At 35.2% G+C, this 16,959-nt stretch overlaps 1 protein-coding gene across 1 annotated transcript in view; it reads right to left on the bottom strand.

Moving 5' to 3' along the window:
• The window catches only part of LOC107188743 (phytanoyl-CoA dioxygenase, peroxisomal-like), a 96,920-nt gene that overhangs the window by 2,620 nt on the left and 77,341 nt on the right, over positions 1–16,959 (bottom strand). The window contains exons 2-5 of the mRNA XM_015577089.1: positions 3,047–3,217; positions 1,849–2,085; positions 420–627; positions 190–351 (exon numbers count right to left, since the gene is read on the bottom strand). Coding sequence (XP_015432575.1) covers positions 190–351; positions 420–627; positions 1,849–2,085; positions 3,047–3,180 — 741 coding nt within the window. The 5' untranslated portion in view covers positions 3,181–3,217. The remainder of the gene's footprint in view (positions 1–189; positions 352–419; positions 628–1,848; positions 2,086–3,046; positions 3,218–16,959) is intronic.

Genomic DNA, 16,959 nt, shown 5'->3' with positions numbered 1-16,959 from the left:
ATCTTTTATAGCTCACTTTCCTATTTCAGAGAACTTCGTAAAAATTGCATTGACCCTATAATTATAACGACACCACTGTATGTGTATCAAATATATGATATCTTCTATATTAGCAGTGGTGGACTATATCTGTAACGTGGTGTTCCCACTAAAAAGTGGATAACGCCATTTTTTCAATCTAAAACTCACATCGATATAATGGCACTCCGCCGCTGCATAGTGGCAAGAAATGGCCCGTCTCGTTCTGTTTGACATGTTTACGCCGGACCCGTGAATTAATAGAGGATGAAAGAATACCGTGTCACCCGGTTCCATTTCAAGGTGTACCCAGTTCGTCGGCTCGGAAAGGTCCTTTCAAAATAGAAAAACGATAGGTGGATGTCGTGATTTGAGGTGATAGACTGCGTTCGAACTCGTACCAGGATGCCGTGGTAGAATTTGTTGACAGATCCTGGCTCCGCTCCCGGGGGATAGTCGTGTTTGTGCAAACGATCCTGTGCATGCGTGCCAGGAGACACGTAAAGACATCCATTCTCAGGAAAACACGGTTCCATGGCAGTCCACGACGCCACTATCCGATCAGCCGGCCGGAACGGGAAGTAATACAAGTCTTGGTGGGGCGGGTGCCTGGAAGGAAAGCATGTATGTATTTCACCGGATCCTACGAGGATCGACAAAAATCTGCTTGCGTGTTCGAATTGACTCCCCGAAAAACGTATATCCTTCTTTGGGGTCCAAATTGCAATTCGAAAAGCACTATCAATACATACAGCACTCCTCGTAAGTATGTACTTGCTCAGCTATATTAGATTCACTTTACCAAAGAATATGTCAAATTTCTTCCACAATATGGACCATAAGGCAAGCAAAATTCATGATCATTTTTCGAAAATTTTCAGAGTGAAATGTTAAATGGAAAAGATTAAATCTTATCAACAGTAGTAGGATATGTGTGAAAGTCCTTATTGTCTGTGTTTCGATAGAAAAACTGAACAAAATTTAAGTGTATTGTTGTTTAAACTCGTAATGCATTTTAGAAATATTTAGTAAAGGAAATAGATTTTATTAAATAAACTATGGACACTACAGTCTGCAAAAATAGTGCGTAAGAGAAATTGCAGTAGCGAACGTGTTAAAGGACCTAATGCGGGTTTTTTACCGATCTCTCGATTATCCGAACATTAGTTCCCTGTAGAATACAGAACAGAATTATAGAATAGAGTTAAACTACTTAACATAAAGTCAATATAATTTCTTCAAATACGATAAATCCTGATATACGAGGTGTGAAAATAAAGTTTCGCAAATAATTTTGTTTCCATCAAAGTGGCGACAATGTAAATAGTTACATTCACTTTGACGATAAGAAAATTATTTATGAAACTTTATTGTCACACTTCGTAACAGAACACTGGTATTAGAACCGATACCAGGAAGTGAGTACCAGAAATGTTACGAACAATGGATCCAACGCTGGTAACGCGTCTACAGTCTTAAGGGTATATGCTACATATGTAGATATGTACCTTGAAGGCGATGACCTCACCTCTGTTTAATTTTTGAAATATAATTTTTAAATGAAGTATTCTTGAAACTTTATTGTCACACCTCGTATTCATTTCCTGGTTAGGTGATGCAAAGCAAAATTTATCGAAAATCTATTACTCCGAATAAGTTAGTTCGCGTGCACCTGCTTTAGCAAAAGAGAATTTATAGTACACAAAACATGAAGTTGGGAATGCGAAAACGTAAATATGTATAGGCAAGAAAGAGATCTGGGAGGGAAAGGAATCGGTAATATTGGATGTTCTCGTATTCAGTAACAGAAAAAAAGCGAGCCGATATTACTTGGAAGTCCCGAATCCGATGTCGGGTGGTTTCGCGATCAGCATACTGTGCACGGCCATGATGTTTGGCCCGGTGATGGCTTCCACAATATCGAGGACACTTTTATACTCGATGTATTCCCGGAAAACTTTGTCGTGTGCTAAGTCCTGCACTTTATTGACGGATTTTCTGTCCTTCACGTCGTACATTACGGTCATCCCATTGTGTGGAACTTTGCCAGCCAAGATGCCGTCGAACCTGAAAAGGTACATAATTGTCTATGAAAACGCTCGAGACAAAAAACACTGATAACGTGTCCCGCTATAATACGACGTTTTTGGTTTATCAGTCATACACAATTTCAAAGTTTATCTTCATCAAAGACGTTTCACGATTAACATTATGCAGTTTTACGCTTACCGATAAAAGTTAAGAAACAAATTAATTTTTGTGAATATTATGTATATTTATTATTCTTATTTGTGCTTAACTTATACGTATGTATATGTGCATTTGGCATACTTTTTTATGTCCTTGAAGAGTTACAACTACGTATTCCTTACATTTTGTTAAAATAATTATATACATCAGTGATAAAGGAAAATATAGTTTTTCAATTTTCATCGATAAATGTAGATTTTTCAATATTATTTGATTTAATGACTACATATAATTAGTAATGACATTTAACTGTTGTTATTATTAGTGATGGTAAAATATTATAAATATTTTTATTTGTGTTGAAATTGACTAAACATTTAAGTAATAATAACAATAATAATTAAATTTCATAATAGTTATTAAAGTAAATAATAGATACTATGAAGTATGTACAATTTAATCATGTCAACAATAAAGTCTCTTTAATGAAAATAAATTTAAAACGCAAAAATTTACTTATAGACTCAATAGGAGGATTTTTAGTTAAAAGTATTAACGAGGCGGGCACTATTAGTAACAATTTCGTTTGAGTTACATAGTAACAAGATTGATAATTTAAATCCCGAGCTCATGATATTACTAAATTATAATTAATACAGAAATGTGTAACCGTTGTGCGTGCGCTGATTAGCGATGATAAAATCGAAATTTCGCTGGGAAACTAGTGACAGCTCTTTAAATTGATTATAATATAGAAACATAGATATGTCACAATTATTTTTAATATCACTTCTCACGGATTATATTACACTAATTGTTTTTTTATTTATTAACGTACCTTTCGTGGCAATGGTTTAGGATGTTCTGCGGCACAAGACGACGGAATACCAAATAACCATTTTTTTCGTAAAACAGTCGTTGCTCCCATGTCAGAAACTTGTTTTCCCTTGTAAAACGAAGATTGTTAGACATTTTCTGTGAATGTTCGCTTTGACGTCCTTTACAGAATCTGCACAAATGAAAAAGAACGCGATTCAAGTTCGTTCTACAATGGATATTTACATAACCAGTTTCAAGTTTTAACAAGAGTTTGGTTTATCTAAAGGTCAAAAAGTTGTTAACTTTATTGTTATTTAATTACTCGTTAAATATACGTAAGGATAAAAATACAACTAGAGTAATAAATGTTTTTGTTATTAATATTCACCCTTTGGTTTCGTTTTATTATTTATTATTAAGTAAAAATTTAAATATGTTGAACATTACATGTATATGTATATACGTGACTATAGCTTGATCGGACTTTGTTATTTACGAGTTCAATGATCTCTTGGCTAAAATGTTGTATTTCCTAATATGTATGTACATATTTTCCAATATATACACCACTTATCAGCATTAGTTTTACGTTTAATGATAAAACTGATCAAATTTTTTAAAATAATTAATTTTTGTACATATCATTTATATAAAATATCTATAATAAGGAATAAAATTTTAAACAATTAAAAATACAATTATTTATGATCTTCTAATTTGTTATCTATTTGTTCTAAAAACATTCACTACCAAATATTACTACTAGAATGCATGTGTTTATGTATTTATAGTATTTGTTAACCCACAAAACGTACTAAAATAATGATTTGAATAAAGTTTATTAACATAAATCGTGTTGAATTTTGTCGATGGGCTAAACATCAGATCCAAAACAATGAGTTATTTCTTAATACCGTGTTATTTACTGATGAGGCAACATTCACAAATCACGGGAATGTTAATTTACATAACATGCATTTAGCAGAAAATCCACATTGGTTACGGCAGGTTGAATACCAGAGACAATGGTATGTGAACGTATGGTGCGGTATCACAGGTGATAAAATTATTGGTCCTCATTTTACCAATGGAAATTTGAATGGCAACATCTACGTTAATTTTATTAAGGAACTACAGATCAAAATAATCCTGCATACGCTCACTGTGTCCCGTTTGTATCTGTACCGTTCGCCCACAGAAGATTAATTTCAAGTTTTGTTATAACTAAACGCAGGAGTTTATGCAAATTCATGTATTTGAGCACTAACAATAAGTTCTAACCGTTGCAACGAAACAGAAAATGATTTATTCTACAGAAATTGATATTGAATTTAAAGTAATATAAAAATTTCGTTGCACTTTACTAAGGATTTGATTTCATCGTATTTTACATAAAATCCGTAGTTTCGTCGTAAGAATAAAGTTAATATTAAATACATGAAATATATGATTAGTGCAATAAATACTTCCAGGGGTGTATTTTGAATCGATTGTTTCATCAATTCGTTAATGCATAATGTATAATGAAATATATATAAAAAGTAGTATACAGTAGATTTAATTAATTCGAGGAAGATACTCTAAAAATATTTGCAAGGATCGCCATTACGAATGGAAAGTAGGATACTTCATTGTTCTTTCGGAGCACGCGGGGTAAAAAGCAACGGAGGGACTCGAAGACGTAGGAAATCGAATTGCGCGATATCCGATGCACCGGCCAGCCTCGTTTCCATAACTTACCGAGACCGGGGAAACCATAACGTTGCGAAAACAATTAGTTAATGGGACGCGGACAAAGTTTACGAGCCGATCGAGTTACGCTTAATAAAGTCAGAGCATTTTCAACTTCTGTCACTGGTTTGGATGAATCTATCGTTTGAAACTATCGTTCAAATTAGCGGGCCTTTTATGGGTCGAAACGTCGAAACCATGCAATTAGAACAGAATCGAATATTCCACGAACAGGCAGTTTTTCATTGCGAATAGGGCTTGTTTAATTTTACGAAGACTTGAATGAAAAAAATATCGAAAATGTGGGCATCTTCTTGTTAGGCTATTGCATAATAAGTGTCGATTTTGAACTGTAGAGTTCGAACGATTATCTTTTATTTCGAACAGACAATTTTTAATCGAAGAAAGATCCATTTTAATCGATAGATTCTTACCAACGTGTCACAAGTTTCTTGGTCCCATGTTTAACACTTTTCTTAGGTAGGTACACAAAATGAGGGGCGTTGAAAAATGACATTTATTATTCAATAACTTAATATATTCAAATTGCTTTGAAACTATTGGTTTGAGGTACATTATAGTCAGTAGTCTGAAAGATGTAAAAGTATCGTATAATTATTAAACCGAAAGGATTAATTTTACCTTAGATTACACAAGAATCTCCCCTAAACTCGTTCGCTACGACTATGTATAAAATTACTGATGTTCCCAGGGAGCTGAATTAATTTATACTAAATGATTACTATTTATTAACTCAAGGAAGAATTATAAGATAACAAAGAAATATTTTTAACTGTTTTTGTTCTCATTCTTGTCATGTGTCTGACAGTGTTTGATAACTGTAGTACCAAGAATAACATACTGGCGAAATGAAACGCAGTAGACGGATATCGCCCATGTGCGACACCCGCTCCCGTTTATAGACGCACATGTCGTCCATAGGCGACATACGCAGCGTACATGTTAAGTACAGGGTGTAACAAAAATGTTGGAGGGCCCGGAAATGGGAGACTCGTGGGGTGATTTGAAACAAGTTTTTCCTTAGCAAAAAGAATTTATTCGGAAGAACCAGCGAATAAGAATTTATTCGAAGAAACCAGCGAATAAAGGTTACATCATCGGGGACACGCACTATCGGCATGCACCAGCTGCGCATCAATCATCAATCTCTATGTCGAGAAGGGTTCCCCTTACCACATCGTACTCCTTGGGTTCCTATCCATGAATGGGAAGCGGTGTCGCTTTTATTCCTGACTTTTATTCGCTGCGAAGTTATTCAGAATATCCAATAACGAATAACGAATAAAGACTTATTCGTGAATAATGAGTAACGAATAAAGACTTATTCGGGCATACCGAATAAGGACTTATTCGTGACTAACTAATAAGGACTTATTCGTGACTAATGAATAAGGACTTATTCGTGACTAACGAATAATTTTTCGTTGAATAAAATTGTTATTCGTTATTCGCAAATAAATCCTGGGACTTTATTCGTTATTCGTTAGTCGAAATAAAATTTGCCCAACTCTGCCTCACGGGTGTCTCCACTTTCATAAAAATGTCGAAGACAAGCAATGTTTTAAGATGCTAAAATAGGAAAGGTCGTCCAATGTCAAATCATCCCTCGAAACTTCATCGATGTCCGAAGCGCGCCACGCGTGTACATCTTCGCGGGGATCGATGCCGCGTGCGATCGAACGATCGAGAGGGGTGGTTTTTCTCCTACGATTCCCCCTGTCGCGAGCGCGCGCGCGTCGCGCCCGGTGTGGGCGTCGCGACGTCTCGCGCCGACGTGGTCCACCCGTCCTGTCCTTCTCTGTTCCTCGGTTCATCCCTCTTCGTCGCTCTTTCCCCGGCGCCCGTTGGATTCAGCACGTGGCATCAAAGGGAAGATATACAGCGGGGTGGTCGCTCTTCCCGGCCAAACGGCGACGACCCTCGCTCGTCGTCGCTCGTTCACGCGCGCGATTTCGAGAGACCCGCTCGGACGGGAGCGTCGTCGTTGATTGTTGTTACTTGCCGGCCCGAGTAAAGAAATTATTACGACGCTCGTGCGGATTGCGTGTGAGTCCTTCGTCGTCGTCGCCGCGAGTTCTGTCATGTTCGGGTGAAAGAGAAAGAAAAATAGAAAAACAAAAATATTCGACGTTTAGCCACGAAAAGCATGCACAGGGAAGTCGACGGAGTCTGAACCGATCGTCTCGAGAAGACGTTATGGGACCGTCTCTCGGTGAGTTCGACGATTGCTTTTAAAACATGCTCGTTCAGTGTATCCGACCGAAGTCGAGGCACCTCGAGTATGAAACACCGTATCCGACTTTTGGTACTGTGAAATCGCGCGCTTGGAACTTTGGGGTTTTTCGATGTTTTAATCCTCGAAGACCACATTGGGTTACGGCGGTGTTGGGCACAATTTTATTCGAATAATACATAGTGAACAGCTACAGTATCTGTGGGCGTCATTCTGAGCTTTAAACAGTTAATATGATTAAGTAATTGTTTGCCAAATGTCGACTCATTTAAGAAGTATTATTTTATTATAAAAATTGCAATTTCCACGTTTAAACGATTAAAAATGACGAACTAGTTTTTTGATGTTTTATTCGAAACTCTTTATCTCAGTAGTGATTTTGCCCATCTCTGGATTACGGTGACCCAGTCCTTCGGGAAGGCACCGGACATTTCTGAACAGTAAAGGGTGGGAAGTTAGAGCTGTGGTGTTTTATCGAAAGATTTGTGACTAAATTACTTATGTATTTAAGATGTAGGCAAAAGAACGTTCTGCTCCACAATAATATAATGTGGTCTTTGAGGGTTAGCAATCTCTTAAAATAACTTCACGGGATATTCGGTGGCGGTCATAAGAAAGTTTAATAGAGGGATATACTGAACTGAATAAGGATAATCTAGTAAAAGAGATATGGGATTCTAATGAAAGTCAATTTATCGTGAAGACTGATGTAGATCAGAATCACTTGCAGATTGTTATTAATATAGGTTTTTCAGACCAGGTATATTTAACACTTGAAAGCAATGGTTTCTGAACTTTTGATTCTTTTCTGATGAATGTAATTACGTATGGTTACTTGAGTCTGCTTGTTTAACAGGAGCATTTCTACTTTTCATGAATTAGGAAGTGATTCTAAACTTTGGAATACTAGAAGTGTTGGAAAAATTTGTATTCAAAGAATTCGTAGTAAATAATAAACAAACATTTGATTTTAATTGTAAATAAACACTAAGATGTTTTATTTAAACGAAATCTGTTTCGATAATTTCACAAATAATTAATTTATAATTTCTTATTTGGCAAAAACAAGTACAAAATAAATAATAAATCGTTTTTCTAAACGATTATCAGTACTTTGTATACAAATTTTACAACGGTACAATAAGTAGCGAGACAGTATACATTTGTTTAGCAACCGGTAAATAATAGACAACAAGTAACAAATAATAATTAACAAATAGCAATTGAAGCTACAAATGTGAGTAACAAATAACTGCAGTATTTTATATACTTTATTTAGTATTTTTTTTCATTCAAATTTCCAAATAAGATTTAATTTTCTATATCTTAACAACTGACTAGTGGTACGCATTATATGAAATGAAGACAATAATAGATATTTATGTAAAAATATTGAAATGTCTATTGTTTATAATAATCAGATTCAACCTAAAGAATTAAACTAGACACAATAAAAATATACATAACAATAGGAATTTTAAATCTTTTTCCGACTACCACTGTGACATTTGTAATGAAAATATTCGAGCGATTAGGGTTTTACGAATATAAAGATAAAATCTTCCATAATTTTCGTGTATGTTCAATTTTTTCTCGAGTTTACTCATGTACACTATGAAGATATCTGTCAGCGCACCTGCAATTTTTTCAATTTATCGAAACGAATTTTTACAGATCCTGTCGTTCGAATAATTCCGTTGTACACTAGTATATGCACGTATATACTTTACCTTTACTTAAAACGAGTTATATTTCATTAAACTTTCATTGTATGATAAAAAGACATTTCCGCCATTCTTATAATTTTTAATCGTCTCGTTACTGACTCTATGTATATACGAGTCTGAAAAATCGTTTGCTGACGGATATGACGTGTATTATGTATAATTTCGATCGTTTTAACGATGCAATCGTTACAATGAACGAAAGAATGAAACAATATATTAACAAAGGGGCTAATTTTCAATTTAGTCTTAGCTTGCAAATGGTAGAAGTTATGATTGATCGATTCATTGTGAACTATGCACTGTTTTGACTCGATAAAATGAAAATGGTGGCGTGGGATTGGTACCTAAGTTTTTTGATCGTTTCCACTATTACGTGGACTGGGTGGCTTTTTCTCTTGCGCGTATTTGTTTAGTAGACAGATCTCGCTTGTCGGGGTTCAAAGTGGTTTTAGAGGTGTTTTCGAAACGATTTGTCAACAATTAGTAAAATATGGTTATTTTTTTGTCTATATAAAATAAACATATATTGATTCTGAAATTTTATTAGGATTGACAAACCAGGTTTAATGTTTACGAGTGATTGATAAAAAAACATGGTTTACTATTTACCGTCAGTAAACATTTTATTTGGAAAAATTTAGACTGAAGTTTAATTAAATGCTCCTGTTTTGATACGATAGAGATTGTGTATCTTTATACGCTTTATACTACTAAGGGTATCCAACCTAACTTGCTGAAGAGTTAAGTGCTAGCTTATCTAAATTCAGAAAGTTTTCTTTCCTCCACTTTCGTTGTCACGGTGATAATATCTGAAAAATGGACGGGGCTGTTTAGTTACGAATAATTTTCGTTTGTAAATTTATTTCTCTTATGACAATTTATAATGCCTAGATAGTAAAGAAAGAAAACCCAATTCCCTTTTCTGTTTGCGTGTCCTATTTTATATAGTGTTTATAATTCCTATAGCTCCGGCTCTATTTTTAATACTTTGATTAATGTTTATTACTTCAAAAACTAATTCATAATTTTTTGTATTATTATCAATTAAAATTTAGCAATTCCTTTATGATGCACATGATGATGGTAAAAAAATAGAATGGACACAATTTTTACTCTTGGGACAGTGCTACGATAAGATCCATTTGTTTAGGTCTTTGTTATTAATAGTATAAGGATTTACGCGCTGACTGCAGCACTCATTACTTTTATTATCAATCTATTACTAATCCTATTTATAAAACGTTAAAGTTCCTGTTTAGAAATTCAATATTTCTTCGTGTAAATCAATAGCGCCGATCATCGGTCACCACCACGTCAGTAACGCGTTAAGGGTTAAATATTTATGCCTAGTCAGAGGCCGAAAAAGAGTGTGATTTTTGAGAATTTTTCTCAAAAGCTGTAAGGCTTTTAAAAAATATTGCCATATTTGAAATAGTGTATTCTAAAGAGTATCCCTAAAATACAGGACTTCTTTTTCGTTAAATATTTTTTTTAGGCTAAAAACGAGTGACGTTTTTGTCAAAAATCGCAACTATACGTTAAAACATCCGTTATTTTGTCCCAAATCAATATTTCGGAAAGTCCTCTGTTCAAAGATTAGATAATTTAACATATTAAATAAATTTTCTTGATTATTTAATTTCTGATAATTCTGTATCGTGCATCAATGGACATCGCATTTTTTTCAGAATACCTTCGGGACATAATTGACCACAAATTCGTTACTAAAAAATATTTTTAAATAAAACAATTATGAGATATACTTTTCATTACTTTTTCTTGCTTTTCTTTCAAACCTGACTTATAATTACATACGTTAATTTTGTTACTTATATTTTGTCTGCACATGTATATCAAAGAACTTATTGCCCGTTTAATAAATAAATAAATAAATAAATAAATACACAACTTCAAATACGATAATATCTTTTGAACCGGGTCTTACAGTTTCTAAGGAAAAAATTTCCCAAAAATGATTCTTTTCTTCGGTCTCCTGACTAGGCACAACTCCCTAAAACAAAATCGTGTTTTCGATTCCGCCTAGCTGCAAGTGACCCTACAAACTGAACAGTTCCCGTTAAACGAGCCCCCTGGCATTTTTCTCGTTTCCTCCGGCGGCGAGCGGCACAGGTGTCGGGGAAAATCTTCGCGCGGCCGGATCGATTCGTTTCGACGAGTTGCGTTTCCGCACTCCGCGGGAATGGAAATGAGTTTACGGAGCCAGGCAGACAAAATCGATGTACATCGCGTTAATAATACACGGTGCAAGGTCTACAACCTTTCGCGAATGAGACCCGATGTAAAGACGTTGCCTCTCCACCACCTTCTTTCAATTCCCCTGTTCTCTCCCGCCCCTCGAACGATGTCGTCGTCGGAATAACGTTTTGATTCCGTCAGCACCGAATCGTTCGTTCATTTTGCATCCGAATGTCTGGGTTAAGTCTGGTCGTCTGACCAAAATTCTGGAACCTCCTCCAATCAAGACTCCCTGGAAGACAGACGTGTACGGGCCGGGGCTAAGGAAATATTAATTGTATCAGACACGTCGTTCTGACGGCGAAGAATCCCAGCCGGATCAATTATATCACCGTCCTCGGCTGAAACGTCGAAGCCATGGATCAATCGTTCTCGTTTATTTCGCTCTGCGGGCCTCGCCTACGATGACCTGACGCGAGCTTCTTTTTTTATCCGCGGTATACTAGGTATGTAGTCGCCTTCGCACGTTCGTCTATTAAATACAGGGTGTCGCGATACGAAGCGACTTGATTCGAGGCGATTGAGGACGTTTTAGGAAGTATTTTGAATTTCGGAGTAGGTACATTTAGTCCATCGTGTTTTAAGTACGTTACAATACTAGGCTTTTGCATAGTAATGTTTTATTTGATCTTGAAATCATTAAACGTGGAATCGAGGAGGTTGTAATTTGTTGGCAAGAATTTGTCGATTTAGACGGACATTATTTCCATTGAAAATCTCCTTTTCAAGATATATGTTATAATCACTTACACTCTGCAGTTCAAACACAATATTTATTATAGAACAATCTAATCATTTCGATCGTTAGTAATATATTGTATTATGATTTTTAGCACTCGTCATCCTTCTACGCGTAATTTTAGTTTTTATATGTACGAGATTATTTCAATCGATCCCTGCGAATAGCTTCGAAACCGTTGACGAGACCGAACAATATTTCAAAAGAAAGTTGAATGGTTTAAAGGGGCAAATAATTCAATGTAAGTAGTTTTTCTGCAGGTAGACGTATAGAGGATATATTAATTCAAATTTTTTTTTAAATGAAATCATGTATTTTTTAATATAGTAGTTGACGCAACTTATGTCATATAAAAAAATATTAAGATATTTATGTTAAAAAACAAGATTGACTTTCATATTATTTGCACAAAATTATTTCCGCCTCGAAATCACTCAACTTTGATGTGAAACATTTTTTGGATCGATTTGGATGACCCAACTTGCATATAATGTGTTTAATATATTATTTCCTATACGATCTATAATGTCTTTTACCTTTTACAATTGAATATAGTACATTGTTTACAAATCTGTATACATAAAATCCATCATATTAAAATGAAATTCTCATTGGCTGCTTTTGCATCACTCTGTAAAGTATTTTTCTCTCACGTACGTTAGTTTATATTTATTCGCCAAATTGCGCTGACATTCGGCAAGAACGAAAAAATGGGCAGTAAAAGGCCGTTGTTTGCATAACTAACAATGAAGTTCTCGTTCGATTCGCGCGCGTGACGAGTTTGCTCGATGAGCAAGAGAAATTTCCTCGAATTCCATTGCGATAGGTAAAAACATACAGTAAATACCCCAACGAAATAGAAATATGTCGCTTATCATGGACTAATCGGTGGGTATGAAAGGGCAATTATTCTAAAGAAAGAATTATTCTAGAAGAGAAATTAAGAAAAGAAATAATTCTCTATTAGGGGGGGGGGGGGGGGGGTAACACAGTACAACAAAATACATAAGTCTTCAAAAATTGAAATTAATTTTCAATAAAATTAAATAACATTTCATTATAAGAAAATGGAAGGTACAGAACAGAGCCCTCTGGAACGTGGGGGCTACAACCCCATGGACCCCCCACCCCTTTGATCCGGCGCTGATTCTATTCTACGTTTCTGCCTATGAATTACATTCTGTTATTTGTAAAATGTCAATTCAGATTAGAGAAGTGTAGACTTCTAATAAGAATTCGGTTATTATTATTTTACAGGAAATGTATTATAGTTGTACCATTATGTGCAACCAATTCTTGTTTCATATTTCACGACGCAAGGATAAGAATCGCAATTAAGCGGACTGTTTGTCTTGCACCATTTGCCTGCATAATTCTCCTTACACAAAATTATGCAAGGTTATTTCCGGTATAAATTGTTTACGGTATGCAACGCGTTTAATAGTCTCGTGAACGAGATTCTTATCTGTGTTTTGAAACATACATTTTTAATAGTCTTTACATACTTTCTTATGGAGATACACAAACATTCATAAGTATGTATCAGGACACTTATTGAATATGAAATCAAGCTGGTAAAAAATATATTTTGTATAATAAATAGTATACGGTCCATTTTATTTTAAATACAGTGTATAAGTATAAAAATGTAGTAGTTTCGTGGCTACATTAAGTTGTAAAAATAGTAATTAATTTTTCAGCAATTAATCATTCAAAATAATAATTTTGTTGTAAATAGTGATATAACATACAATACGTTTCTGACTATAAATGGTTTCCTTATCTCCTGTTACATGTTACTTTATGGATTCTTGCATTATAATATCATTTTTAACCTCACCCTATTTTTATCTTAAAAAAATATTTGGAGTACATATTTAAATTACAAGTCTAAAATATTTAATTCTATACTCCCGATTATTAAAATAAAAATGTATTTTCCGAAATTTGTCTTCCCATTTAAAATACTATTTTATTTGAACTGTATAGTCTCTGTTATTCAAAATAGTAAGAATTTGAAACATTTATTCTCTACACTTTATCCAGCTCTGATATCACATACCTAGGTGTAATAAGGCATTGAGAAATTGTTGAAAGTCTGAAACAAATACAATACTGTTTAGGGCATACTAAAGCTCGATGGACAATGTTACGCTAACATAAAGTAGTAAAAGTGGCCCAAAAAATATAATTTTAATGAAACTTCGCATTTTCTTCATACAGATTAGTATCCTAATATCTACTTATGAACGGCAGTGTACATTGTTCTGGAGTAATTCAGACAAACACAATTTAAATTTTGTGCATTCACACAAGATGCAGTCGAGTACAGAATAACAAACTAAAAACATTTACTGTAACTAAAATATTACGTGTACTCTAATGGTTGTTTTTCTGTCTAACATTCATCATTATCGAACAACTACTACAATTTTCGTTACTCGAACTTACATCCCTCATTTTTTACAACGTTTCGTCACTTCCCCAATGAAAAATCGTGTTCCCGCCCCCAAAAAATAAATCCACAATGCCCACTTAAAAGTGGCGGCCATTACTTTCGTATACGTCTAATACCAGAGAACCGCATTCTTTCCAGATTTAACTTCCTTCACACAAAGCAACCCAGTGTGAAAATAGAAAAACAATTATTCCTAACGCGTAAAACCTCGTGAAAATATGTAAGGCCGGTTACTAGCCTCTTTGAGGTGGCTCGGGTAAACGCGAAGCTCGTGCAAATAAGCTTTCGTCTCATTAAACCTCGAGTCGAGGTTTGTCAATGGCGACTCGTTGCACCAAGCATTTAACCCGTTCACCAACCGGGGGTATTTTAACGTTTACGTCGCGGTAGGAATGCGTTATCCGGTTGGGCCGAGAACTTCCTGACTGTGGGTAGACAGAGGAACGCCGGGCATAGGGGCGGCCGTGGGTGGGGTTCCTCTATGTACGAGACCCCCAGTTGGCTCGAATACAGAACAAACTACTTGGCCAGACACTCGGGCACCTTGCTCCCGATAAGGGACGACGTCTGCTGAGACCCAGAGTCGCGCCAGAGTCGCCGCGAGAAATTTTTATTCCTCTATTCTTATCCCAATCCGTTCCGCGATTTTCAAGTTTGTTGTTGCGTGTTGTTATTTAACGGCGAGAAAATCGCCCGTTTTCGGTCCCACGATTTTGGAATTGTATGTTGTTCCAAATCAAAGATGGGCAAACTAATTATCTAGATAAAAAGTTGTGAATAACGAATAAAAGATAAAAAAAAAGTATTTCGTCATTTTTAATTGTTTAAATGTGGAAATTTCAATTTTTATGATAAAATAATATTTCTTTATGAATTTTGAAAATTCTTCTGAAAATTGAACAAATATATATCGAAGATTTATGTTAGTTATATACGTACTGAAACTTTCATTGAAATCGGTTGATACAGAAACGAGCGACAGGCATCAAAAGATGTAAAAATTGTTAGAGTTACCACAGTTGTAGATTGAAAGTCACGAGAAACTGTGATTTTTGACATTTTTAATCGTTTGTATCTCATAGCTACTTTAGCTACTTTAGTACACGATAGTGATGAAATTTTCAATTTTTCAAATTTCTTTTACACATCATGTAGTAAACTACTGTTTCTAACTTTACAAAAGAGCTCAAGTCATTTGGACCAATTTTAAACAAGTTGTTCTGTTTTAAAGTTCTATAGTTCTTTCATTTTGATCGTATGAAATTTAATTTATTTTTTATGGTATAGGAATGTACATATAGATCGATTTAACAAGTATTATAGCTTAATTCATTATAAAACAAGATTAATAAATTTTGTAATGTAAATTATTATCAATTCCTCGCTAAATAAAAAATATATATGTAACATAAACAAGTACTTCTAATAACGGGTCCATACCGATTATAATTTACTAATGCACGCGGTTGAATCAAGATCAGCTTTGCCAAATATTAATCAATTCGGCCCACTGGAATTAAGGCGCATTCGCATTTGTATTCCAATCACGTTTCACCGTATCGCGAAACGTTTAAACGCTCGTTACCTACTACTAAATACTCTTGTTCCTTAAATTTTTATTGAGCTATGAGACCTCGACGCTCACGGATTAAAAATAGTAAGAGTATAATGATTATTTATCTCAAATTAACAGGTATCATTATTGTCAACAGAAGATGTTAAATATTACAACAGAACTGTTCTTGACTAAATATAATAATATTATCAATGACCTCTGATGTTGATGGAACTTAAGAGTAGTTGAAAAAATCTTACATTATAAAAATTGTAGAAACATCATTCTTCGATTTTCGAATTTCCTATTTTTGATAGAATTAGTTAATTGTTTCCTATTTCTAATAGAATTAATTTAGGTATCTACGGGAACACACCATATTATTCTACATAAAAAACCGCAAACCTCGTCCATCAGAAGTTTTCATGTATCTCCTCTGGTTTTCAAGATAGTGCTTTCGGGTCGAAACTTTGAGGGGTGGTTTCACTTCTTAAAGTCGCGTCTCAGCCGATAGAAAAAAAATACGTATTCCTTATTTTTGACTGTTTAACAGACATACGAAGTTTCATCAAAATCGGAGAGGGACACTTCCGTGCCTTCCCTTGTAAGTGAAAGAAAAGAAAATTTGGTGTCTGGACCAAAATGGCGGACAACATGGAAAGAACGTTTCCCGTTAATGGAACGGTGTGCCAAATTCTCGGGAAACGGTATCGCGCGACGACATGAAATCGCGTGGTTTCCGAGGCACCATGCACCAAAGTACACAATTAAAGAGAATACACGCAAAAATGTGTCAAGGTCTGGTTCTAAAAGGTCCGCGCGAGGTCTTTCGTTCGAATGACCGGCGTTTCGCCGCTCGAACCCGTTTTCGTTGCGTATTTCCCGTCGCTAATGCGAGCGTCCGCTCGACAAATATTTAGAAGCGATCTCACGGTTCGAGGATCCACGGAGGAACCTAGTGTAGGTATCTCGGAAGTTGCGTTCCTCGCGGACGCGTGAAACTCGATCAGGGGGACAAGATTTATGGCGGCTGGTTGAATCGTATATTTGCTGAGAAAATATCGGCGCTGCCTTCGTTGCATATGATAAAGCAATTCCTACGGAATTTATTATCCTGTCGCGTACTTATTGTCAGTGAGAGAATATGCCTCCAGGAACGGGAAAAATAATATGTGGGACATTAATGGGCATTTTCTCGGTAGCGCTCGTGTA

Source organism: Dufourea novaeangliae, unplaced genomic scaffold (assembly GCF_001272555.1).
Source record: "Dufourea novaeangliae isolate 0120121106 unplaced genomic scaffold, ASM127255v1 scaffold108, whole genome shotgun sequence".
Classification (NCBI taxonomy): domain Eukaryota; kingdom Metazoa; phylum Arthropoda; class Insecta; order Hymenoptera; family Halictidae; genus Dufourea; species Dufourea novaeangliae.
This window is presented reverse-complemented; position numbering and strand designations above follow the sequence as displayed.